At 46.2% G+C, this 25384-nt stretch overlaps 1 protein-coding gene across 2 annotated transcripts in view; it reads left to right on the forward strand.

Annotated features, from left to right (window-relative positions):
* Positions 1-25384, forward strand: part of LOC121697835 (kinesin-like protein KIF21A) — a 57921-nt gene that overhangs the window by 12215 nt on the left and 20322 nt on the right. For both annotated transcript variants that reach the window (XM_042079597.1, XM_042079598.1), the window contains exons 2-13: positions 13455-13677; positions 16679-16861; positions 17580-17729; positions 18030-18173; positions 18549-18716; positions 19913-20028; positions 20708-20903; positions 21571-21760; positions 21859-21922; positions 22463-22660; positions 23827-23874; positions 24629-24704. In XM_042079597.1, coding sequence (XP_041935531.1) covers positions 13455-13677; positions 16679-16861; positions 17580-17729; positions 18030-18173; positions 18549-18716; positions 19913-20028; positions 20708-20903; positions 21571-21760; positions 21859-21922; positions 22463-22660; positions 23827-23874; positions 24629-24704 — 1756 coding nt within the window. The remainder of the gene's footprint in view (positions 1-13454; positions 13678-16678; positions 16862-17579; positions 17730-18029; positions 18174-18548; positions 18717-19912; positions 20029-20707; positions 20904-21570; positions 21761-21858; positions 21923-22462; positions 22661-23826; positions 23875-24628; positions 24705-25384) is intronic.

Below are 25384 nucleotides of genomic sequence, written 5' to 3' on the forward strand. Positions count from 1 at the left end.
GCAGTGCTCTCTCCACACACACACACACACACACACACAGAGCTTCCCTACTGTGTTGAAATCCCTGGCAGGTCGTTGGGTCTGGGGGTTGGCAGCAGGGGGGCAGCTGAGATTAGGACGAGTTGCCCAGAGCCTTTCAGCCTCGGCCCAAACATGTTTCGCACACACACACACACACACACACACACACACACACACACACACACACACACACACACACGTTTCCCCAGCTCCAGTGTGTCAGCTGCCTGCACCCAAACATAAGACTACTCCTCTGTGAGATCAAAATTCATGAGTCCTTGGTTGTTACACATCTGTTTGTACTGGTATAAGAGAGTAAAAGCACCTCATCATCTATAAATAATAAACACGCACGCACGCACGCACGCACGCACGCACGCACGCACGCACGCACGCACACACACACACACTAGGGCTGTCACTTTTGTGAAAAAATCCCGTTCGATTTTTGAGACATAAGTGTTCATTGAATCTATTGTAAAATTGATGTTCTATGTCTAAAGACGTTTCCATTTTCAACACCAAATATAGGCCAATCCACGGACAACTAACCGGCATTAGGATGAACCTAAAGAGGGCGCTTGAAGACGCACAAGCCAGCAATATTTCTGATGATTTATTGGCGTGAAGTTACGTGCACAATGACAAACAGGAGTGCAACATTCTCAACAAACAATAAGCAGAGTTGACTGCCATAACATTAGTGAAAAACATTACTGCAGGCTTCAACGTGTCTGTGTTTATGATTAAAAATGTCAAACAAATTTTGCCTACGTAGGAACTCACGACTGCACAGTTTGCATACCGCTTTGTTCTTCTTCATAGTTTGATCTACCCAAAACCCGAAGTGTTTCCATATCAAACTCCTCAAGTTATAGGGCTTATCACTCGTCTGATCATGTCACACAGGTTGATCGCGTTGTCCTCCATTTTTGGGCAAAACACCAGCAGCACAGCAGCCGATTGAAACAGCTGTTTCCGGTGCGTAAATTGGTGGGAATTTTCTTTTTAGCTTTTGCGATGCCTACTGCACTTTATTTTATTTTTCTGCTTGTTTGTGGGTTTTGTTACATCTATCTTTTTTATTTGTCTAATTCGTTTAAAATGAAGTGTACATATTTGGTTAAAATCGATTCCCTATTTTAGTTTTAGGTCCAATGTAAAATGACAGCCCTAACACACACACACACACACACACACACATACACAGCGTACGCAGGCAGGCACGCACACAAGGATGCCACTCCTCTCCTCATGTTAGAGATGGCCTAGATAGTCTACGTAGGTTCTTCAACTCTAAGCCTCGTTATTGTGTCTGTCAGGGCAGAGAGAGAGAAGGAGGAGAAAAGGAGAGATGAGGAGAAAAAGCTGAGGGAGGGAAGGAGAGGGAAAGCGATAGAGAGGGGAGGAAAAGAGAGAGAGAGAGAGAGTGAGTGAGTGAGTTAGTGTAAAGGTAGTACTGTATTACAAGGGGGAGTGAGAGAGAAGGAAGGAAGTGACATGAATGATAGAGGAAAGAAAGAGTAAGAGAAGAGAAAAGAGAGGACAGCATGATGATGAGTGAGAAAAAGAGGGAGGGAGTCTGGAGAGAGAGAGAGAGAGAGGAAGGAAGTGTGGAGAGAGAGGGGGATAGAGAGAGGGGAAGGAAGTGTGGAGAGAGGGCATTGGGAGTGCAGGTTCCAGAAGGTTCTCCCCGTCACAGTAATCGCAGTAATGAGACCCCAGCCTCCACTCACTGAGGAGGGGCACATGGAGCAGCTCAGGACACACACACACACACACACACACACACACACACACACTTTCTCTCACAAACAGACACACTCACACAAACACACACACACCCTTTCTCTCCTCCATGTGTGGTTATAGTTATAGACAGTGGTGGAGGAAGTACTGAAACTCAAGTAAAAGTACAAATAAGCAGAGAAATATTTACTTTAGTAAAAGTAAAAGTACCACAATGCCAACCCTACTTAAGTAAAAGTAAAAAGTACCTGATTTTAAATGTACTTTAAGTATTAAAAGTAAAAGTACTTGCATAATAATTTATTATCTTAATATCTATAGGCTTATTCTAATAAAAAAAAAAAATCAGTAGCCTATGCCAGTGTTTTTCAACCACTGTGCCGGGGCACACTAATGTGCGAGATCATCAGGTGTGCCGCAGAAAATGACCCAAATGTCACTCACTGGTCCAGAAAAGCACCTGTTGCATCAAAGAATTTATAACCACATGCTCTCATTGATTGTATGATTGCACTATTTGTGGTATGCAGGCATTGTACAATGGGGGCCCCATATCCAGTATTCACAGAATCATCACATATCCAGTTCATAACAACAATTAAATTATATATAGTCACCTACAAATGAAACAGAGGGTGCTTGTTTTACTGAGCAGGTCTTGCATAGAAGCCATAATAAGGCCATATCTGTGTATTATTTGAAATTTTAGGCTATGGTATGTTTATTTTTTCTTCACACAGGATGTTGGTGTGCCGTGGGACATTTTAAGTGTCAAAAGTGTGCAGTGGTACAAAAAAGGTTGAAAAACACTGGCCTATGAGGTGTGGCATTTTAATAAAGCTAGTTTTCGGTTATACTAGGCTAGATAGCTTTAAGCTCGGGGGTAGACAAGGGAAACGTCCGGTGGATCATAATGCCAGTTCTGCTGGTCCAGATTGAACAGAAAAGTTGTTGAGAAGGTGTCTTTATAAGTTTCAGTTTCACTTGCGCAGACGCGCATAAACATTATATGAGCACTCACTTTAGGCCTACTACCCGCCAAATGTAGGCTATGCCTCTTTATTTGATCACACAATTAAGAAATATTTTAATCTGGTACATGTTTTGTTTTTTCCGGACAGCGGTTCTATAGTCTACCATTCATTTATGCTGCAAATGATCAGACGTGTGACAGACGCATGGGCATAGCCTGTAACTTTGCTGCTCTGCGGACTCGCAATCTCATCGGAGAGGAGACACTAACGCAACACTTTAAAGACTAAGGAGATGGTGGTGGATTTCCGCAGGTCTAAGCCCACTCTGCTACCAGTCTCCATTGATGGGGTCAATGTGGAGGTGGTAAGTACCTACAAGTATCTGGGTCTCCACCTGGACAATAAACTGGACTGGTCAGCCAACACTGATGCACTCTACAAGAAGGGGTAGAGCAGGCTGTACTTCCTGAGGAGGCTGCGGTCCTTCAATGTGTGCAGCAAGCTCCTCAGGATGTTCTACCAGTCTGTTGTGGCCAGCGCCCTCTTCTATGCAGTGGTGTGCTGCGGAGGAAGCACAAAGAAGAAGGATGCTGGGCGACTTGACAGGCTGATAAGGAAGGCTGGCTCTGTAGTGGGAGCTGAACTAGAGTCAATATCTGACAAAAGGACCCTAAACAAACTGATCAACATCTTGGACAATGAATGTCATCCACTCTACAGCACTATCAAAAAGCAAAAGAGCTTGATCAGCTGGAGACTTCGCTCACTGCCATGCACAACTGAAAGGCTGAGGAAGTAATTTGTTCCTAGGGCCATTGAACTGTTCAATGTCTCACTAAAGGGAAGAGGAGAGATAGACTTCTCTGCTTAGTCTGTCTGCCTCTCCACCCTCTCCATGTTTGAGTACTGACTGCCCACTACTGCTTTACTACTGTTTTACTACTGTTTTACTAATGTACACAGCCTAATGTTTTCACTACTGTTTTACTGCTACACTGTTTTTCATGCTTTATTAGCACACATGATCAATGGCTGCGGTCAGGCTTCTGCTGCAGTACTGAATGAATGAATGGCTATAACCCTATTACCTCAACCTGTTCTTTGACTGACATAGTTTTTTATTTTACCTTGTCTACATTATACTTTACTCTCCTATTTGTCCATATTATTTATGCTGGTCTCTAGACCTTACTCTTGCACTGTTGCACTGTTGGACTAATGTTGGACTACTTTTTGCACCTTCACCATGACACTCACTCTCTTGAGCACCTTGCCATGCAAACATAACTAAAGGACTATGGTTGGACTACTTTTTGCACCTTCACCATGACACTCACTCCCTTTAGCACCTTACCAGTCCCGGCCCTGTCACTACAAGCGTCTTATGCTTGATCACCCTCAAGCACATTGGACTTTCTAAATTTAATTTATATAGTGTATTTAGCATTTAGTTTTGTTAGTTGTCTTATCTTTCTTATCTTCTACTGTCTTTATTGTACAGTGGAGTTTAGTTATATGTTTATACTTATACTTATGTTTACCATTTGGGTTATTCCACGGCAACTCAGCCACCCATGTACATGACACCTCTCAGATTTTGCTGAAAAGCGGTGAAAATATGCATTATGTTACCAAACGAGGGAATCTGGGAAGTTTCAGGTCAATATCTCAAACGGTTTGCCCATGGCGTCCATTTGAATTTCGGGTGCCACGGCCGTAATTGACACATTGGAATTTTTACATTTCATGTTTTGCCATTTTTGGAAGCCCATAACATCTGTTCTAATAGTGGTAGAAGGCTGGAAACTGGTGTGGTAGTTCATTGTAGTCTGTACTACACAATTCTGGTGGCAGAATCAACATTCCTTACTGAGCATAATACTAAGTTATTTCCACTATTTTCATGCTTTATCATCACTAAATTCTCCCTGATCTACATTCCAGACTTCTGGAAACAATGTCCAAAATGGTGCATTATGAAGAATAAAATTCATATTATGGAGCTTCATAGTCAAAAATGTTATTTCATTAAAAGAAAGAACAAATATGTATCTTTATCTGGTATAAATCTCATTAGGATCATCAAGTGCCCACATGGTCATTTGGGGGTCCAAATATGGGGTTCCAAAAGAGTCACCTCTGCCAGAGAGGGTTTTTGGACCCCCATAAAACCCCCGCCAGTGGTACCATACCCTTCAAATTCATTTTGGCAAGAGCAAGGTTCCCACATACAACAAATAATCCTGTTTAGAATAAATATGATCATTAATTGTGGTACTAAGGCCACCCAAAAAGTGAAAAATCACACATGCCGTCAACATTTTTTAGGACTTTGGTGACCCACCTCTCACCCAAACAGTGTGGAATGTTAATTCTGCCTCCAGAATTGTGTAGTACAGACTACAATGAACTACCACACCAGTCGTGGCACCCGAAATTCAAATGGACGCCACGGGCAAACCGTTTGAGATATTGACCTGAAACTTCAGATTCCCTCGTTTGGTAACATAAGGCATATTTTCACCGCTTTTCAGCAAAATCTGAGAGGTACCATGTACATGATACCCCGATTTTGGCTGTTTTCACTTGGAATGACCCATTTCTGCTGTAAGTGCATGTTGTGTGTGATGTCTGTATGCTACTGAGACCCTTGAATTTCCCCTTGGGGATCAATAAAGTATCTATATATCTATCTATCTATTTATAACGCTGCAGATAATAGACAGAGAAAGGCAAGCATATTCTCAGGGCACAGAACACAGTTCCATGTCCAGTATAGCCATGGGTCTGGTGAATATAGCCTACCGAATGCAGATGACTACAAGCTCACGCTTTGCCTGGTCTAGACTAGTTTCAAAGATTTAGAAATGGGGCACGTAGCGCTCTATCTTTGGTAGCAACCCAGTCCCCTGGTGAAACAAACGTGTTTGTCAAAGAGAAAAAAAAAACTGATCATAAAATGTAATGTAAAAAAGGAACGATGGTGTTGTAGAAATGTAGCGGAGTAAAAGTACAGATAATTGCTGCAAAATGTAACGAAGTAAAAGTCAAAGGTATGCACTATAGATTCTACTTAAGTAAAGTACAAATACGTGGAAAATGTACTTAAGTACAGTAACGAAATATTTGTACTTCGTTACATTCCACCACTGGTTATAGATATGTTTATATTTATACAAATGAGCCATCATCAGCGTTATTATAGAACCTGTCATCTTGTGTTTCTCTGTGGAACCTTAGACCGTTTCTAAAGGCTCTGAGGTGCTGACGTTGCAGAAACAGAATGTGAGGTTTTCCCCCTATCCAGCCAGTTATTTGCAAACAGACACACCTTCAGAGCTGTACTGCACACACACATAGACACATACACACACACACCTTCAGCGCTTTACAACTCACACACAATTGCAAACACACTCACACACACTCTAACCCACACACACACTTAAACACACAATTGCTACAGGTCTGAGGTATTTGGAACACGGATTTAAGTCTAAGGGGCTACAGAGGTTTAGGACTGTGAGACTGCACGTGTGTGTGTGTGTGTGTGTGTGTGTGTGTGTGTGTGTGTGTGTGTGTGTGTGTGTGCAATATTTGAAACCTATAATCTGAACCCTAGAACATTCTAAAGGCTGTTGGAGTCCTTTAGTTCCCTCAGTCAGTCTCAGTCACGAACCAACTTATGTGGAATAGGTATTCACACCGCTACTACACACACACACACACACACACACACACACACTCACTCCTCTCTCTCTCTCTCTCTTTCTTTCTGGATGGATGGATGGGGGGCGGCGGCAGGTGCTTGGGATTTTTATGTGTGAATGTTTGTATGGTGTTTGGCTTTGTATGAGGTGCGTCATGATTTCATGGGTTGAGAAATTATCCAATAAATGGCTGTTAAATCATCTGTGTGTGTGTGTGTGTGTGTGTGTGTGTGTGTGTGTGTGTGTGTGTGTGTGTGTGTGTGTGTTGGCATAGCTGTGAGTGGGTACAGAACGTTTGGCTCATGTTACAGAAAGGGAAGCCAGTCCTGAGGAGGCCATTGGTGTGGATGCAGCAGGTCTGAGGCCAGTTAACACACACACACACACACACACACACACACACACACACACACACACACACACACACACATACTCCAGGTCTGAAGCCAGTCAAAGCCGTCTTTATTCTCACACCAGCAAACCAGCTCAAGAAAGGTTACCGTTTAAATCCAAACAAATACAGCCCAAGTTTTGTGCATGTGTGTGTGTGAGTGTGCGTGTGATTGTGCGCGTGTGGGCCTGTGTTGAAACCCAAACTGCCTCTCTAGTGCAGGGGTTTTAAGTGTGTGTGTGTGTGTGTGTGTGTGGAGGCCAGTGGGTTTGGGTTCAGCCTGGTTCCCCTGGCTTGTAAACATCTTGCAATATATTTTATGTGACCTTTAAATGGCTTTCACAAGACCGCGTAATGATGGGCATGGTGTCGGCCTCTGGTCCACTTCTGATGACCTCATCACCGGGATGCTGTGACTTCTTTATTTCTGCCCTTCAGGCTTTATTCTAGTCTCTCTGTGTGTGTGTGTGTGTGTGTGGGAAGCATCTTATCTAATCTGTGCTGATTGGGGGATTAAGGCAGGGTGTCAGATGTTAGTGTGAGTCCTTATGGTACGTCAGACACCCCCTACCCCTGCATACACACACTCTTTCTCTCGCATGTACACACACACTGAGAGTGATTAGTCTCTCTGTGTTCATAAGAGAGTGAGGGAGACAACAGGAGATGTCACAGGACCGCACCATACACACACATACACACACACACTGAGTTTCTCTCAGTTCATTCATGTCTTCACAAGGGACTATTTCCCTTTCTCAAAGACACTATTTGAGTGTAATGATGGAATCACACACACATACACACACACACACACACTCGCTGCCTGTGTAAACTCCAGATGACCTCAGATGGTGTGACTCTTCGGCTGATCCCAGCTGTGCAGGGAAAGAGGCACTAAGATCGGATCGGAGCCCTGCTTCAGATGGGAGAGCCCTGCGTAACGGATGGCAGCTAGCACAGCTGTGTGTGTGGAACGTTAGTAAACCTCACTCCCCGATGACTCAAGAGTAGTGCTGACATGGAGGCTATCCGAGGTGCTGCTGTCTCGTGGGTTTGAGTCCTGGCGTGTGCAGGGCCGAAACGCGCAGGTTCAACACAACTCTGGTCACACCTGCTGCAGATGGCAGATTTGGGGGCAGCCGTGGCCTACTGGTTAGGGCTTGTAACCGGAGGGTTGCCGGTTCGAACCCCTGCCAGTAGGCACGGCTGAAGTGCCCTTGAGCAAGGCACCTAACCCCTCACTGCTCCCCGAGCGCCACTGTTGTTGCAGGCAGCTCACTGTGCAGAGACCAAATTTCCCTCACGGGATCAAAAGAGTATATATACTTATACTATAGATCAGGGCAGCTTGACTGGGAAGCAGCCCACTGATTCCTGATCCCACTAATTCCTGATCCCAGCTCGCTAGATATTCTACATAAATCCCAGAAAGAGGTTCTTTCTCTGAGAAGTCAGAGGTTCTACAAACCAGCATCAGGGAAAGAAGTTCTAGATAACGTCACCAACATCAGGGGCAGATCAGGTCTCTCCCTCTCCCTCTCCCTCTCCCCTCTTCTCTTCTCTTCTCTTCTCTTCTCTTCCTCTCTCTCTCTCTCTCTCTCTCTCTCTCGCTCTCTCTCTGTTTCTCTGCTGCCATCAGGAGTCAGTGGTGTGTTACGCCCACAGACCCAGCTGTTGGTGTGCAGCAACGCTGCTGATTTCATGCCCTTATGGCACTGCTGGTTGCTGGTGTGGGTGAGATGTGGGCCAGGTGTGGCGAGATGGCAGGGTTACTGTCTCCTCCCCCCTATGGGCTGCAGCACAGGGTCACGCCATCATGGAGGGTTATCGTGATTATTCAGGGATTATGGGAAGTATTTTGGAATGGGGACTGTGTGTTTGTGTTCATGGCAGTGAGCGTGTGTGTGTGTGTGTGTGTGTGTTCATGGCAGTGAGCGCGCATGTGTGTGCGTGTGTGTGTGTGTTCATGGCAGTGTGTGTGTGTGTGTGTGTTCATGGCAGTGTGTGTGTGTGTGTGTGTGTGTTCATGGCAGTGAGCGCGCATGTGTGTGCGTGTGTGTGTGTTCATGGCAGTGTGTGTGTGTGTGTTAACAGCCTGGGGCCCACTGGGATTAATGTGGATTCCGCTCTCTAAATCCCTCCATATTTTTGAAGGTTTGGGTGTGAGAGACTGAGACTGGTCACACACATTCATCCACGTGCTGCTCACACACACACACACACACACACACACACACACACACACACACACACACACACACACACACACACACATACATACTTACACACACACACACACACACACACACACATACTTACACACACAAGCAAACAGACTTACGCATGCATGCTCGCACACACACACAGACACAAAGAAGCCACTGATCAACTGCAATATAAACATAAGTGTGCTGAAGGACTGCTTGCTACTGTAGTGCCAGTGTTCTTTCACAAGTGTGTGTGTGTGTGTGTGTGTGTGTGTTTGAGTTACGGGAGTAGTCTCTGAATGGGATTAGGCTCCACAAGGACTTTTACTGTAAAACATTTATGTGACTTACACACACTACTTGTCAATTGCCAGTCTCAGGCTCTGGCCATTGCATCACAGATTATTCAGAACTCCCAGGTCATGTAAGAGGCTGTATTAACACGTTGTGGTCCACAGGCGAGACTGACCAGTGCCTATGTGCCTGTGTGTTTCATATGCTTGATAAACAGCAGAATAGCTGCGGACGCTAAATAGGCAAATATTCATACTGATGACGTGTGTGTGTGTGTGTGTGTGTGTGTGTGTGTGTGTGTGTGTGTGTGTCACAGAAGACACCGGGCAGAGATAAACAGCAGATTAGCTGTGGACGCTGCAGTATAGGCAAATACTCCAGATAATGTTGACCTCAGTGTTGATTACAGCCCTCAATGGCACAGAACAAGGAGGTGGTGTGTGTCTGTGTGTGTGTCCATTTCCAAGTCCATTTCTGTAGTACTGAAAGGAAGATGAAACTCATTTCTTCTGATGATGTGAATGTTACGTGTAGGCAGGGAGGGATGAGTATTACGCTGCAGCTCACAAACAGGTCTTTATGGTCTGCTGCTGTCCTGTGTGTGTGTGTGTGGGTGGGTGTGTGGGATTCAGTGTGTTTTCGCTGCATCTCTCAGGAAAAAGTGAGAGCTGTTTGTGCCGATGAGTTGGATGAAAGGACAGACTGTGTGTGTTTGTGTGTGTGTGTGTGTATGGAAATTGGATTGCAAAAAGGAAAACAGGAAAAATAAATAGAAGAAAAGCAGGGTGTGACTGTTTGCATAGTATGTTTGAACCACTTCCTCCCTCTCTACCACTCTCTCTCTCTTTCACACTCTCTTTCACTTTCTCTCTCACACTCCCCTCACTTTCTTTGTCTCCCTCTGTCTCTACCTCTTCACCTCTCTTTCCTTCTCCTTCTCTCTCTCTACCTCTTTACCTATCTTTCTCTTTGTCTTTCTGTACCTCTTTTCCACTCCTTCTTTCTCTCACACCCTCTCTCACTTTCTCTCCCTGTCTCTCTCACTCCTCTCTCTCTCTCACTCTCTCACCCTCTCTTTCACTTTCTCTCCGTCTCTCTCACTCCTTCTCTCTCTCTCTCGCCCTCTCTCACTTTCTCTCCCTGTCTCTCACTCTTCTCTCTCGCTCGCCCTCTTTTTCACTTTCTCTCCCTCTCTCTCTCACTCCTCTCTCTCTATCTCGCTCTCCCTCCCTCTCACTTGCTCTCCTTCTCTCTGTTTCTTCACTTCTGGGAACAGTGAGCTCTATGTGTGTATCTCCTGGGGGGGATGAGGTGTGCCACCCACACACACACACACACACACACACACAAACGCAAAATTAACCTTCCCCCAACATACACGGGTTAGACATGTGCCCTTAAATACCACAGCAGCGGAGTTGACATTGATTAAAAAAAGGCTTCTTAGCATGCTACAGTAACTCTTGTCTGTTGGCAGTGCTGTTGGAGATGTTGATAAAATGGCTTCTTGGGCGGGGGGGCGCACTGTGGCGCAGCAGGCTACAGCAGAGACTTTCTAATGAAGAGACACAGCACTCAAAAAAACCTCCATAGAAATGCATGGGGGCCCCAGCTGTGGTGCGGCTGGCTGGGGCACCTGCACCGTACGCCGGCGACCCGGGTTCGATTCCCGCCCCGTGGTCTTTTCCGGATCCCACCCCGACTCTCTCTCCCACTCGCTTCCTGTCATTCTCTACTGTCCTGTAAATTGAAGGCATAAAAGGCCAAAAAAATATATTAAAATAAAAAAGAAATGCATGGGGTTAGTTTTTAACGCCAATATGGCATACCTGTCAACACTGCCGTTTTTCCCGGGTTTCTCCCGTATTTCAAGGTCATCTCCCAGCACCCTCCCGTTTTGTTATTTCTCCCGGACAACTCCCGTAATTTGCATGGCCATCAAACTTCATTTTAAAATCATTGATCCATTCAGGTTGCCAGGTTGTGTATGAAATACACCCTACACATACACGATCACTTAGTTTCAATTTCAACTGTTTTGTCAGGCCAAAACCTGGCAACCCAAAACCCAAATAAGGAAGCGGGTGCTGACCTGCGGTCATTTCCCGATCCCGTCCCATCTCTCTCTCCCACTTGCTTCCTGTCACTCTCCACTGTCCTATCCAAATAAAGGCAAAAAATATATATAAAAAAGGCTTCTTAGCATGCTAACTCATGTCTGTTGGCAGTACTGTTGGTGCTGTGAAAGGTAATTTACATTTCGTCCCAGACCTGCACAGTGCATAGTCTGGACCAGACGTCCAATCCCGATTTTGAGTTGCCTGTCAAAAGCCTGTCGGGACGCTAAATGCAATAGGATAAGGCTACAACTCATGAGTCCCATGCATTTTCCCATCAGCGGAGCTAGTTGGCTAGTTGATCAAACTTTTGCCAATTTAAAAAAAGCTTAACTCGAGTCACGATTCAAAGACCGCTGTTGGCCAGCAGCAGCATCCATCTTCTTTGTTTTTTTAAGTAGCAGGGAATTCCCGCAGAACCCGCCCACAGACTCTATACACAATGTGATTGGCCTGATCAAAGTTTAATTTTTCCAGCTTGCAAGCCAACAGAGAGTTGCTAGACTACGCTGGCTGCAAATTACATCTGCTGCCGCATACACACTCACACACACGCTAGGGTGCGTCTAGATTTCTAGGCTAGGTTGTCATATGATTGTCGTATGATTTTGACTGTGTGTGTGTGTGTGTGTGTGTGTGTCTGTGCGTGTGTGTGTGTGTGTGTGTGTGTGTGTGTCGGTCAATCGTAGCGGTCTGCATAATCGTTGCAGCCAACATTACAATGTATCTCTGTAAACATGCAATGCCTCTTCATATCTGCCTCGTTTTAACGGTTAGGTTATATAGCTACCCTACGACAATGCTGAAGAGAAAGCCATCATTCTCAAAGTAACCTATGGCTGTGAGTTAAATGTTTTCATGCATGTCTGAATAAAGAATGTTTAGGGCACAAACAATGGACTATGCACGTGTGTTTTAGGCATAGTGCAGGCCCTATTCTCTGACTGAAAGTGCGCAGAACCTTTTAATAAATATTTAATATTTAACTTGTATTAAATATTTAACAAATTTTGCCGAACCCCCTCTAAGTTTAAGCCCAAAATTCAGCCTAATGTCTGTATCATTTTGAGATGGTAATGATACCAATGCCATTTAATAACCTACAGTCTCTTTAACGAAAAATAGTTGTGTGAGACAGACAGAGAAAGCATGCTGTGGCTTGGTTCTTCTGAAATCTGGCCAGGTTCAGAGGGCAGCTCCCTGCCTTCCAGCCCTGTGTGTGTGTGTGTGCGTGTGTGTGTGTGTGTGTGTGCGTGTGTGTGTGTGTGTGTGAGAGAGAGAGAGAGAGAGAGAGTAGTGGTCTGTTAGGACAAGAGATGACTTAGTTTGTTCTTGTACACCCTCCTAAGCATTCTCTCTCACTCTCTCTCCCCATCTCTCTCTCTCTTTCTCACTCTCTCTCCCCATCTCTCTCTCACTCTCTCTCCCCATCTCTCTCTCTCTCACTCTCTCTCCCCATCTCTCTCTCTCTCACTCGCTCTCCCCATCTCTCTCTCTCTCTCTTTCTCACTCGCTCTCCCCATCTCTCTCTCACTCTCTCTCCCCATCTCTCTTTCTCACTCTCTCTCTCTCTCTCTCTCTTTCTCACTCTCTCTCCCCATCTCTCTCTTTCTCACTCTCTCTCCCCATCTCTCTCTCTCTCTCTTTCTCACTCTCTCTCCCCATCTCTCTCTCACTCTCTCTCCCCATCTCTCTCTCTCACTCTCTCTCCCCATCTCTCTCTCTCTCATTATCTCTCTCCATCTCTATCCCTCTCTCTCTTTAGTCAATTCAGTTCAAGACACCTGCAATGGCATGAGTGTTTGAGTGGTCTGAAGTCTTTAATCTTTAGTAGGATTCGCTCCCAGCTGCTTTGATGTGTTGTGAGTGTATTCACTAAACTAAATCTCTCTCTCCTCTCACTCTCTCTCACTTCTCTCTCACTCACTCACTCACTCTTTCTCTCTCCTCTCTCTCTCTCCCTCACTCACCCTCTCTCTCTCTGGTAGGGTTCGCCCCCAGTTGGCGCGGGAGAAGATTGAAGGATGCCACATCTGCACTTTTGTGACGCCGGGCGAGCCCCAGGTGATGCTGGGGAAGGACAAGGCCTTCACATACGACTTCGTCTTCGACATGGACGCCACGCAGGACGCCATCTACTCCAGCTGCACGGAGAAGCTCATCGAGGGATGCTTCGAGGGCTACAACGCCACCATCTTCGCCTACGGACAGGTAAGCACACACACACACACACACACACACACACACACACACACGAGGGATTCTTCGAGGGCTACAACGCCACCATCTTCGCCTACGGACAGGTGAACAACACACACACACACACACACACACACACACACACACACACACACACACACACACACACACACACACACACACACACACACACACACACACACACACACAGCACACACACACACACGCACAGCACAGCACACACACCTATGGACAGGTGAACAACACACACACACACACACCTATGGACAGGTGAGCTCCTCCTCCAGCTCTTTCCTCGAATTATCCTCCTCTTTCTCTTCTCCTCTCCATATTTTTCTCTCCTCCAATTCTCTCTAGATCCTTCTCTCTTCTCCTCTTCTTCTCTTCTCTGTATCATTCGCTCCTCTTCTCATCTTCTCCTCTGTATCCTTCTCTTCTCCTCTCCTCATCCCTCTCTTCTCTGTATCCTCCTCCTCTCTTCTCTTCTCTCTAGATCCTTCTTTCCTCTCCTTCTCTTCTCCTCTGTATCCTCCTCATCTCTCTTCTTCTCCTCTTTATCCTCTTCTCTTCTCCTCTCCTCATCTCTTCTCCTTCTCTTCTCTGTTTCCTCCTCTGTATCCTCCTATTCTGTTCTCTCCTCTTCTCCTCTCCATATCCTTCTCTCCTCCTCTACTTCTTCTCCTTTCTGTGTCCTCTCCTCTTTCTCTCTCTCTCTCGATCACACCATTTCCATTTGTCACTCCGCAGTTTCCACCACACACACCGGCTTTGCAGTGCACGCTAGTGCGGAGCGCGCTGAAGATGCGTATTAGCACAATTAGAACGGGGCAAAGCAGCAGTGCGCTAGTGCAGAGCACTCTGAAGATGCGTATTAGCACAATTAGAACGGGGCAAAGCAGCAGTGCGCTAGTGCAGAGCACTCTGAAGATGCGTATTAGCACAATTAGCACGGGGCTAAGCAGCACTGCTGCACTGCTGCTTTGCTTAACATGGAATAAAAACTTTCCTGTATAACTACTCAATATTATAATATCCCACACCTACAGTACACACACACACAGACACACAGACACACACACACATATATACAAACAAAGATGGCCAAAGATAAAGTATGTGTGTTTGTGTGTGTGTGTGTGCTCTCCAGCAGAAAAACAAACCAGCTAGCAAAGTTTTGCTCAATATCTGCAGTTATAGGCAGCCTTGCAGTATGGCGCAGGATATGTTTTTTGTACCCCTGAATACCATTGAGTGACAAAGCCCTATCTTACACTTGAAATATTTGAATCCTGTCTGTAAATAAAGAATTAAAATGTTTGAGCTGTTAGCTTTATCTGAGGTGCATGCTCCTTTTCTCCATGCTGCTCAGTGTGTGTCAAAACTCCTCTACTGAGCTCCAAGAGTGGTTGCACAATCTCTCTCACACACACACACACACACACACACACACACACACACACACACACACACATATACACACACATATACACACACATATAAATACACACACACACACACTTTCTCTGTTCCTAAGCCTGACTTCATATCAGGTGTGGTGATAAGAAAACAAACAGGTCATGAAGTGTTAACCACTGCAGACAGGTCTGGACAGGAGCGCCGTGGTTATGTCTTCTCACTCTGATACGCTTGCTTTAGTTAGCTCTTTGTTTTCTATTTTCTATTTCTTTGTTTACTATTTTCAAATGTGTCTGCTTCTCCCCTCCTCTCCTCTCTCCCCTCCTCTCCTATCTTCTCTTCTCCTCTTCTCCCCTGTTCCCTCTCCTCTCTCCCCTCCTGTCCTCTCCTCCCCTCTTCTCCTGTCCCCTCTCCTCTCTCCTGTCCTCTCTTCTCTTCTCTCCTCTGTACAAATGCTGCCTTATTTGTCACATGTCCCCTAACTCCACTATTTCACTATTTACTCCTGTATCTGTTTATTCTCTTTTCCACACTTTCTAGTCTCTGTTCTCACTTACATCCCCCCCCCCCTCTCTCTCTCTCTTTCTTCTCTCCCTCTCTCTCTCTCCCCCTCTCTCTCTCTCTTTTCTTTAGTTCTTAATACTCATCCATTCTTCTGTCCCCTCGTCATTGTTCCACCTCATGACATTTTCTTTCACACACACAGTGGGAAGATGTGAGTGTAAACCTGTCTCTGTGTCTGTGTCTATGTCTTCCTGTGTGTGTGTGTGTCTGTGTCTATCTGTCTTCCTCTGTGTGTGTGTGTGTGTGTGTGTGTGTGTGTGTGTTTCAAGGGTGTGGATATGTGTGTGGGTTGGGTGTTCCGTGTGTGTGTGTGTTTGTGTGTGTGTATGTGTCTGTAAGTCTGTGTGTCTGTATCTATTTGTCTTTCTCTGTGTGTGTGTGTGTGTGTGTGTGTGTGTGATGTGAATCTGGATCCAGCACGGCATTCCACTCTCTGTCTCCATAGCAACCCAGACCCCTCCTCCCCTAAAACTCTTTTGTTGGGGTGCTGCTCACCCCACATCTCAGAGCCATCATTCAGCTTCGCATTTATCCAGTGTGTGTGTGTGTGTGTGTTTAAAGTCCCATCTAATGTGTGCTAGCCCCTCATGTTAATTCTAATCCCTAGTGATCATAAGGCCAGTTCTGAGGGCTTATCAGCCTGCCCAAATCCATTAGGCTACCTCTCTCATGCCACTAATGAACTGCCTGATCCTGTGTGTGTGTGTGTGTGTGTGTCATGTTTGAACTTTATTATGGGTCAAGCCCAAGAGGTCCCAAGTCTTTAGTGTTACCCGAGTTAGTTAAGACCCAGTTAGTGTGATGGGAGTTAGTTAAGTCAGTGGTTCTCAAACTGTGGTACGGGTACCACTGGTGGTGAGCAGACTCTCTCAAGTGGTACTCTGAGAACGTCCAATATGTTTTTTTCATTGAGACAGAATAATCACATCAGTTTCTTTCCACTAAGTTAGCTTCATCAGTTAGCTTATTTATTTCTTGTTTTCCTCCCCACTCTTCCTCCTCTTCCTCTCAGACGGGTTCGGGGAAGACCTACACCATGGGCACGGGGTTCGACGTGAACATCGAGGACGAGGAGCTGGGCATCATCCCCAGGGCAGTAGGCCATCTGTACAGGGGCATTGAGCAGCGCAGGCAGGCCGCAATCGAGCAGGGCGCCCCAGTGCCCGAGTTCAAAGTCAACGCCCAGTTCCTGGAGGTACGGCCCAGTGGACCAGAATGATAACTTAAAGTGACCCAGACGATAGCGTTCCTCATGTCCATATGGCCATAGTATACTGCATGTGTGGTGGTTGTGGTCATTCATATTAGCTAGAGCGATACTTTTTTGCCGTTATCGTTCTAGTTAGGGGGGCTTGTTAGAGAACGACGAAACCGTGAACACTAAATGATACAAATACATGTTATTGTCAATATTGCAGTGCATTTATGATAGAAGGCAGTTCTCATTGCAAATACATATATGTGCTGTAGGCATTATAGATGTATTATATGCTATGACTGGTATGGTAGGTATTTATTATATTTATAGTATATTATATTTAAATTTGGATAACAGCACTTATGATCTAAGTATTTGCAATGAACATTGCCTTCTACTGTATGTTCTATATAGCATTATTTATGTATAATATGGTATACATTACATATGCATTACATATCTGTATTGTATATTGTATTAGTTACCTTTGGAAAAATACCATATCTTTTTTTCATAAGACTGAGTGATTGATTGATGCCCTGTGCAGCTGTATAACGAGGAGGTGTTGGACCTGTTTGATTTGATTGATTGTTCTGATTGATTGATTGATTGCCTGGCCTGTGCAGCTCTATAATGAGGAGGTGCTGGACCTGTTTGATTGATTGATTGATTGATTGATTGATTGATTGATTGATTGCCTGCCTGGCCTGTGCAGCTCTATAATGAGGAGGTGCTGGACCTGTTTGACTCCACGCGGGACATGGAGACTCGTAAGCAGAAGTCCAACATCCGCATCCACGAGGACGCCAACGGGGGCATCTACACCGTCGGGGTCACTACGCGCAACGTCACCTCTGAGGCAGAGGTGTGTGTGTTTATGGATGAGAGTATTATGTCTGCTTACTGCATACATATGAGTTAATTATGGTCTTTTGAAGTATTCTGGTAAACTTTCTGTTCGTGTCTGTGTGTGTGAATGGAAGAAACTAATATGTCAAATACTTATATGAATAAAAATGGGTTTTGCTCATTTTGAAGTACTGTGTGCTCTTGTAATCCTCACTCTGTGTGTGTGTGTGTGTGTGTGTGTGTGTGTGTGTGTGTGTGTGTGTGTGTGTGTGTGTGTGTGTGTGTGTGTGTGTGTCTGCATACATGTGTCTCCCAGATGATCCAGTGTCTGAAGTTGGGCGCTCTGTGTCGTACGACAGCAAGTACCCAGATGAACGCCCAGAGCTCGCGCTCGCACGCCATCTTCACCATCCACCTGTGTCAGGTGCGCGTCTGCGCAAACCCCAGTGGCAGCGACAAGGTGCGCATCCTTTCACACACCTTTTACAAGCTCTTTTACGAGCCAAGACACACCTGCGTGACCCTCAGGGGTTTAGCACCTTTAATCTTTAGTCTTTCAGTACTCCTGAGAGAGGAAAAGGCCGTGTGCTGTTGAGCTCTGGAGTAGATCGTTATTGTAGAACTGGATGATGCTGGAGTATCCTATTTTAACATTGTTTTGTGTAATTCTGTGATTCTAGAGTGTTGGGTTTTGTAATGTCCTTGTGCTGTTGGGTGTCTTTTAATATCCTTGTTTTGGAGTCTTTGGGGCTCTGGAATGTTCTGGTCTTATAGCTGTTCTAACAGGAAGTGCTTGTATTGAAACCCCTCCCTTTCTGCTCTTTGCTCCTCCCAGGATGGAGAGACAGACAACCGGCTGGCCAACGGCTCGGGCGAGATGAACGAGTTCGAGACGCTGACGGCGAAGTTCCACTTTGTGGACCTGGCCGGGTCGGAGCGCCTGAAGCGGACCGGCGCCACGGGGGACCGGGCCAAAGAGGGCATCTCCATCAACTGCGGCCTGGTGAGAAACTGCCCCACCAACCACTCTGATGCCCTTCTAGGGGGTAAAAATCTCCAGGCTGGTGAGAAACTGCCCCACCAACCACTCTAATGCCCCTCTAGGGGGTAGAACTCCTCTGGGGCTCAAAGTGTGCCCTGCTGAGAAACTGCACCACCAACCACTCTAATGCCCCTCTAGGGGGTAAAACTCCTTTGCTATTCTAAGTATGAAACTCCCCCACCAACCCTCATCTGCCCCCTTGAAGGGCATAAGCATACCTCCTCTGACACTACGTGTTGACCTGTTGAGAAACTGCCCCACCTCAACCTCCTCTTCTGCCCCTGTGGGGCTCCAAGTATAGTGCTCATTTCATGAGAATGTGTAATTACCCCATCTGCCCTCCTGGCCCCAGCATGTTCTTCCATGGGTGTCATTTTAGACAGGCACCTGAGAGGGCACCTTAGGGCACCCAGGCCATTCATTTGGCGGCTGCCTGTTTCTCCGTCTCTGCTCAGAGCAAGACTGTGCGCCAACAGATGATGTGTAAAATGAAATCATATATAATCATAAAATACGGAATCCAGGCAGGAAAATGAGAGTGACAGGAATGTTTGTTATTATAAAAGTAGGCTACAATTTCTCCAAAGTTGAATGGCCGTCATTATCTCAATAGCTGCTTTGACTTTTTGTTCCCAAATGGAAATGACATGTCAGGACATTTTATCTGGTGTGCCATCAAACACTGGTGATGGAGCGTTCATGGGGAATTCATGACTCTTCCTGCCTCCATTTGGTTTGAGTAGCTGACGGCAAGAAAGAGACTATTATGGAGAAAAGTGTGTTTAGGCAACAGTGTTGTATTTTAATAGGGAGACAGACTGAGTAACTGAATCTCAGAGGCACCCGGTCATGGGGAGGGTGCTGTGTGTGTGTGTGTGTGTGTGTGTGTGTGTGTGTGTGTGTGTGTGTGTGTGTGTGTGTTACCCTGGCAACCAACTCTCCTCTGGTCAGTCGGTCATTCCACACCAGTGCCTGAAATCCACCTGTTGCCAGGAAACAGAGCTGCAGCGAGGGGGCCCTCTGGTGGTCAGTTTAGTTAATGCAGGTCCACAAAGAAAGAGACAAAAGAATCAACACCTGTTGTGTTAGTTTAGTGTGTGTGTGTGTGTGTGTTTGTTTGTTTATATATTCGTTTGTTTGTTTGTGTTATTTACTAGCTGGCCTTGGGGAATGTGATCAGTGCTTTGGGGGACCGGAGCAAGCGTTCGACCCATGTGCCGTACCGAGACTCCAAACTCACACGGCTGCTGCAGGACTCGCTGGGGGGCAACAGGTGAGTTTCAGGGTATCTGGGGGTCGTGTGTGTGTGTGTGTGTTTGTGTGTTTGGCCAGAGATGACTGAGGCAGTTAGTATTCCAGCCTCTTTGCTGTGGCTCTGCAGTTCAGTGAGCTAACTGTCTTCCTTTACACTTCCTTTCTAATTACGTGAAACGGATAAGTGTCCCGTCTGGGATTCATCCACTCATCCAAAAATGTTTCCCTGAACTAATTTCTACTCTGTTCAGATTCCCAAACGGCCATGTAATGATGAATTAGGGTTCCCTCACGGGATCAAAAGAGTATACACAGTATACTTATACTGTACTAGACAACAGCATAACTAGTCCAACTGTGATGATGATCATTCTGTTGTCGCTCCCTCACAGTCTCACACACACACACAGACACACAATAATGATCATTCCGTTGCTGCTCTTTCTATCAGACGGTGATGATTGCGCACACACACACACACACACAGACACACAATAATGATCATTCCGTTGCTGCTCTTTCTATCAGACGGTGATGATTGCGCACACACACACACACACACACACACACACACACACACACAAAAATGATCATGCTGTTACTGCTCTCTCTGTCAGACGGTGGTGATGAACACACACACAGATCACACACACACACACACACACTCTAATGATCATTCTGTTACTGCTGTCTCTCAGTCAGACGATGATGATCGCGTGCATCAGTCCATCTGACCGGGACTTCATGGAGACTCTGAACACACTGAAGTACGCCAACCGGGCGCGGAACATCAAGAACAAGGTGGTGGTCAACCAGGACCGCGCCAGTCAGCAGATCAGCGCCCTTAGAACCGAGATCGCACGTCTGCAGATGGAACTCATGGAGTACAAAACGGTGAGCTGGGGAGAAGAGGAGAGAGATGGAGAGAGAGATATGAACGAGTGTAATGGTAGGTGAGGGAGAACCTTTAGAACCAAGATTGCCCAACTGTAGATGGAACTCCATAGAGTACAAGATGGTGAGATGTGAGAGAGAGAGAGAGAAACTTTTGATGTTCCTTTATTGACACTCAAAAAAGGAAACCAGGTAACATTTAATACCTCCCTCCAACCCCCCACCCTCCCTAACAAAACCAAAACTCACAAAAGAGAAGATAGAGAGATAGAGAAACGAGAGAACTCGAGAGTGCGAGGCGGTGAGATGGGGGGAGGAAAGGACAGACTAAAGTGATGGAGTGATGGAAGGATTGGGAGGGAGAGCAGTAAACGGAGTGATAGAAGAACGTGGAGGGAGAGCAGTAAACAGAGTGATAGAAGAACGTGGAGGGAGAGCAGTAAACAGAGTGATAGAAGAACGTGGAGGGAGAGCAGTAAATGGATGAAGATCAGATGAGGACCCTCAGAACTGAGATCACCAGTCTACAGGTGGAACTCGGAAAGTTGGACCGGTGTCAGGCTTTAGGCTGTGCTCTTCCTGTTCTAGGTGACGGTGTCAGGCTGTGTGTGTGCACGTGCGTGAGAGACAAGTTTATGTTTGTGTGTGTGTGTGTGTGTGTGTGTAGGGTAAGCGTATGGTGGGGGAGGACGGTGTGGAGAGTGTGAACGACATGGTGCATGAGAACGCCATGCTGCAGACGGAGAACAGCAACCTGCGCATGCGTGTCAAGGCCATGCAGGAGACCATCGACGCCCAGCGCACACGGCTCACACAGATCATCAGCCAAAACGCCAGCCAGGCACTCAGCAAGAGCGGTCAGTACACACACACACACACACACACACACACACACTCAGAGTTTTAAATCTTGTGTGTGTTGAGCACTCATTAATGGTTCTGTTGTTTGTTGTAGGGGAGGGGAGTGAGGAGATCGGCAACATGATCCAGAACTACATCAAAGAGATTGAGGAGCTCAGGTGAGAGTGCACACACACACACACACACACACACACACACACACACACACACACACACACACACACACACACACATACATACATCTCCTACGTTTGTTATGTAGGAGGAATTTGTTCTCTGCATCAGAGCAGTGAGCAAATTAGGAGCACACATACACACCCAGAGCAGTGGAGGTTATATGACTTGCTCAAGGGCACCTCATCTGTAGATGTGTGAGAGCACTGTTCAGTCACTCCCCCCCCCCCCCCCACCCACATTTCTCCTACCAGTCAGGGATCGAACCGGCCCACAAGTCCCATTCCCTGACCAGTAGACCACGGCTGCCCACAAATGTTATTTATTAAATCATGCCCTCATTTCCCAACATGGGAATGCTCGCTTGCATTTATGTACTGAAACCCTATCACTCTTTTGACTGACCCTATGCCATTGTTCTGTTGTCTGATTGGTTAGACTTGTGGTCTGTTACATTTTCCTTCCCTCTGATTGGTGGAGCTTGTGATGAGTAATGTTTTTCCTGCTCTGTGATTGGCTGTCAGGGCGAAGCTGCTGGAGAGCGAGGCGATGAGTGAGAGTCTGAGGCGGAACCTGTCGCGGGCGTCCGGTCGTCCGGGCTCCCTCTACGCGCCGGCCGGATCCTTCGCCGTCGCGCCGGAAAAAGAGGCCTCCGAGATCCTGGAGATCGCCAAAAAGGACCTGGAGAAGCTCAAGAAGAAGGAGAAGAAGAAGAAAAAGAGGTGTGTGTGTGTGTGTGTGTCCATCCTTATTTGGCTGAAGGGACATGCCAGTGGCTCTTCAGAGTAGAGATATCTGTGTGTACTGTATGTGTAACAGAGGTCATAATTCATCCACCGCTCACGGCCCTCGAACCCGCCACCTCAACACACACTGGCATGGGAATGGAACGCTCTAACCACTGAGCTAAAAGCCCAGGCTTCCAACTCCGCGGTTAGAAGTGTTCTTAAGGTTAGGGGTGTGAGGATTTACACGGGCAACTAGCATGCTAGCCTCCATCCGCAGGAGAGGGTGTGGGTCAGAGTGTGTGTGTGTGTGTGTGTGTGCGCGCGTGTCAAGGTTCTTTCTGTTGTTGTCACGGTGAAGGGTGTGTGTTGTGGGTAATTAGTGACTGGCGCCATGCCCATTCTGCCCCTACACTCTCCCAACCCCTAATGATTAGTTGTCGTGAGGCGTGGCGAGGGGTGTGTGTGTGTGTGTGTGTGTGTGTGTGTGTGTGTGTGTGTGTGTGAGTGGTCTGCAGGATGTAAGGGGGTAATTTGTTTGAATAGCTGTAGTGATAAATGGTTAGTGGGTTACAGCATAGTGATTAGACTTGATGGCAGGGGAGAAGATCTGAGTCGAGAAAAGTGTTTGTGTGTGTCAGAGACACAATGTGTGTGATTGAGAATGTGTTCATAATCATATGCTATGTGTACGTTACCTGTATGTTATCCTTTATGAGGATCTTTCTCACTCCTTTTCCTCCTCTCCTCTTTCACTCTTTCTCTCACTCCTTTTACTCCTCTTCTCTCTCTTTCTCTCACTCATTTTCCTCCTCTCGTCTCTTCTCACTCCTTTTCCTCTTCTCCTCTTCTCTCACTCCTTTTCCTCCTCTCCTCTCTTCTCTCACTCCTTCTCACTCCTTTTCCTCCTCTCCTCTCTCACTCCTTCTTTCACTTCCTTTCCTCCTCTCTTCTCTCACTCCTTCTCTCTCCCTTTCCTTTTTATCTTCTTTTTTGTTCCACTCTTTATTATTCTGTTGTCTTGTACTCTTTTCTCTTTCTCCATCCCTCCCTACTTTTCTCCCTCCCTCATTTTTCCATTACTCCCTCGCTCACCTCTCTCTCTCTCTCTCTCTCTCTCTGTGTCCTGGCCCTCACACACACACACACACACACACTCGAAGACTTCAGCAGCTGGAGAAAACACACTCCGAGGAGCTGGATCATGACAGGTTTGCCCAACCAATCGCAGCCCCCCATCCCCGAACACACACACACACACACACACACACACACACACACACACACAACACACCTCAAACCAATCACAGCCCCCCCCCCCCTACACACACACACCTGCAACTCCCCTGCGACCTGAGTCTAATCCTTGTTTGTCTGTCTTGTCACCTTACCCTTGTATTTTGTGATGTATGTGGGTCTCTGAAGAGGGCTGACTAACCTTAACTTTTAACCTTTCACCCATAACCTTTGACTTTTGGATCGCTAGGCCTGGAGAAGCAGGGATTTAAATACTGAAGGGGGCCAAACGTATCTCACTCACAATCAGCAACCATCCATTAACCTTGCTGCTTGAGCTCATCTTCCTGTTTATTCTAATTCTATTGTTCTGATAACTGGTTTTAGACCTGTCCATTCTGATTCTATTGTTCTGATGACTGGCTCTAGACCAGAGCAATATAGATAAGGCTCTGCTCTAGACCTGTTCATTCTGATTCTATTGTTCTGATAACTGGTTCTAGACCTGTTCATTCTGATTCTATTGTTCTAATATTGTAATATCCTGGTGGGTTGTGGATGCTTGTGGCCTCTCAATCAGTTGTGGTTACTCTGTGATTTACTGACCTTTACTGACCGGCAGCATGTTTTACTCACACACACACACACGTGGGAGCTGATCAATAACAAATGTGTGTATGTGTGTGTGTGTGTGTTGGTTAAGTCACGTTGATGTGTGTTCTCCGGTAGTGTGGTCCGAGAGGGAACGCCAGACAACGAGCTGGAGAGAGAGGGGCAGGAACGCACCAGTGAGGAGGCAGAAGGGGTGAGTGCACTGTGTGTGTGTGTGCAGTGTGCGTGTGTGTGTGTGTGTGTGTGTGTGCGTGCCAGTGTTGTAGTCAAGTCACTATGCTTCGAGTCTGAGTCCAGGTTCGAGTCTCCAGTGTTCAAGTCCGAGTGAAGTCAAGTCTGAGTCACTATTAAATGCAAAACGGACAACCTTCAGGGCATTCATGTCGTCCGTTATTGTAGGAACACGGTGTGACATGTGATGTATGACATGAAGCCAGCTCGAAGCGTTACACACTGGTGAAAGTCAATAAAAATTCCTGATGGGAGCAAGTGTGCAGACATTCCACCCTTTTTTCCTTTTGATAGACATGAAGCAGTAACATTCCATTGCACTAATATTAATATTAAAAATAATTTAGATATTAAAATCATATACCAAATAATATTCTAATGACATATTACAATTATAGCCTAATGACATTACAAAAAAAAAAGTCGAGTCCTCGTCTCAATTTCCGAGTCTGAATGGCCTGAATGTACGAGTCCGAGTCCAAGTTCGAGTCATTCAGTGCTCAAGTCCAAGTCAAGGTCCGAGTCTCTAAATTTAGCTCATGACTCGGACTCGAGTCCGAGTCCTGGACTCGAGTACTACAACACTGGTGTGTGCGTGTGTGTGTGTGTGTGTGAGAGAGAGGGGCAGGAACGCACCAGTGA

Source organism: Alosa sapidissima, chromosome 22 (assembly GCF_018492685.1).
Source record: "Alosa sapidissima isolate fAloSap1 chromosome 22, fAloSap1.pri, whole genome shotgun sequence".
Classification (NCBI taxonomy): Eukaryota; Metazoa; Chordata; class Actinopteri; order Clupeiformes; family Clupeidae; genus Alosa; species Alosa sapidissima.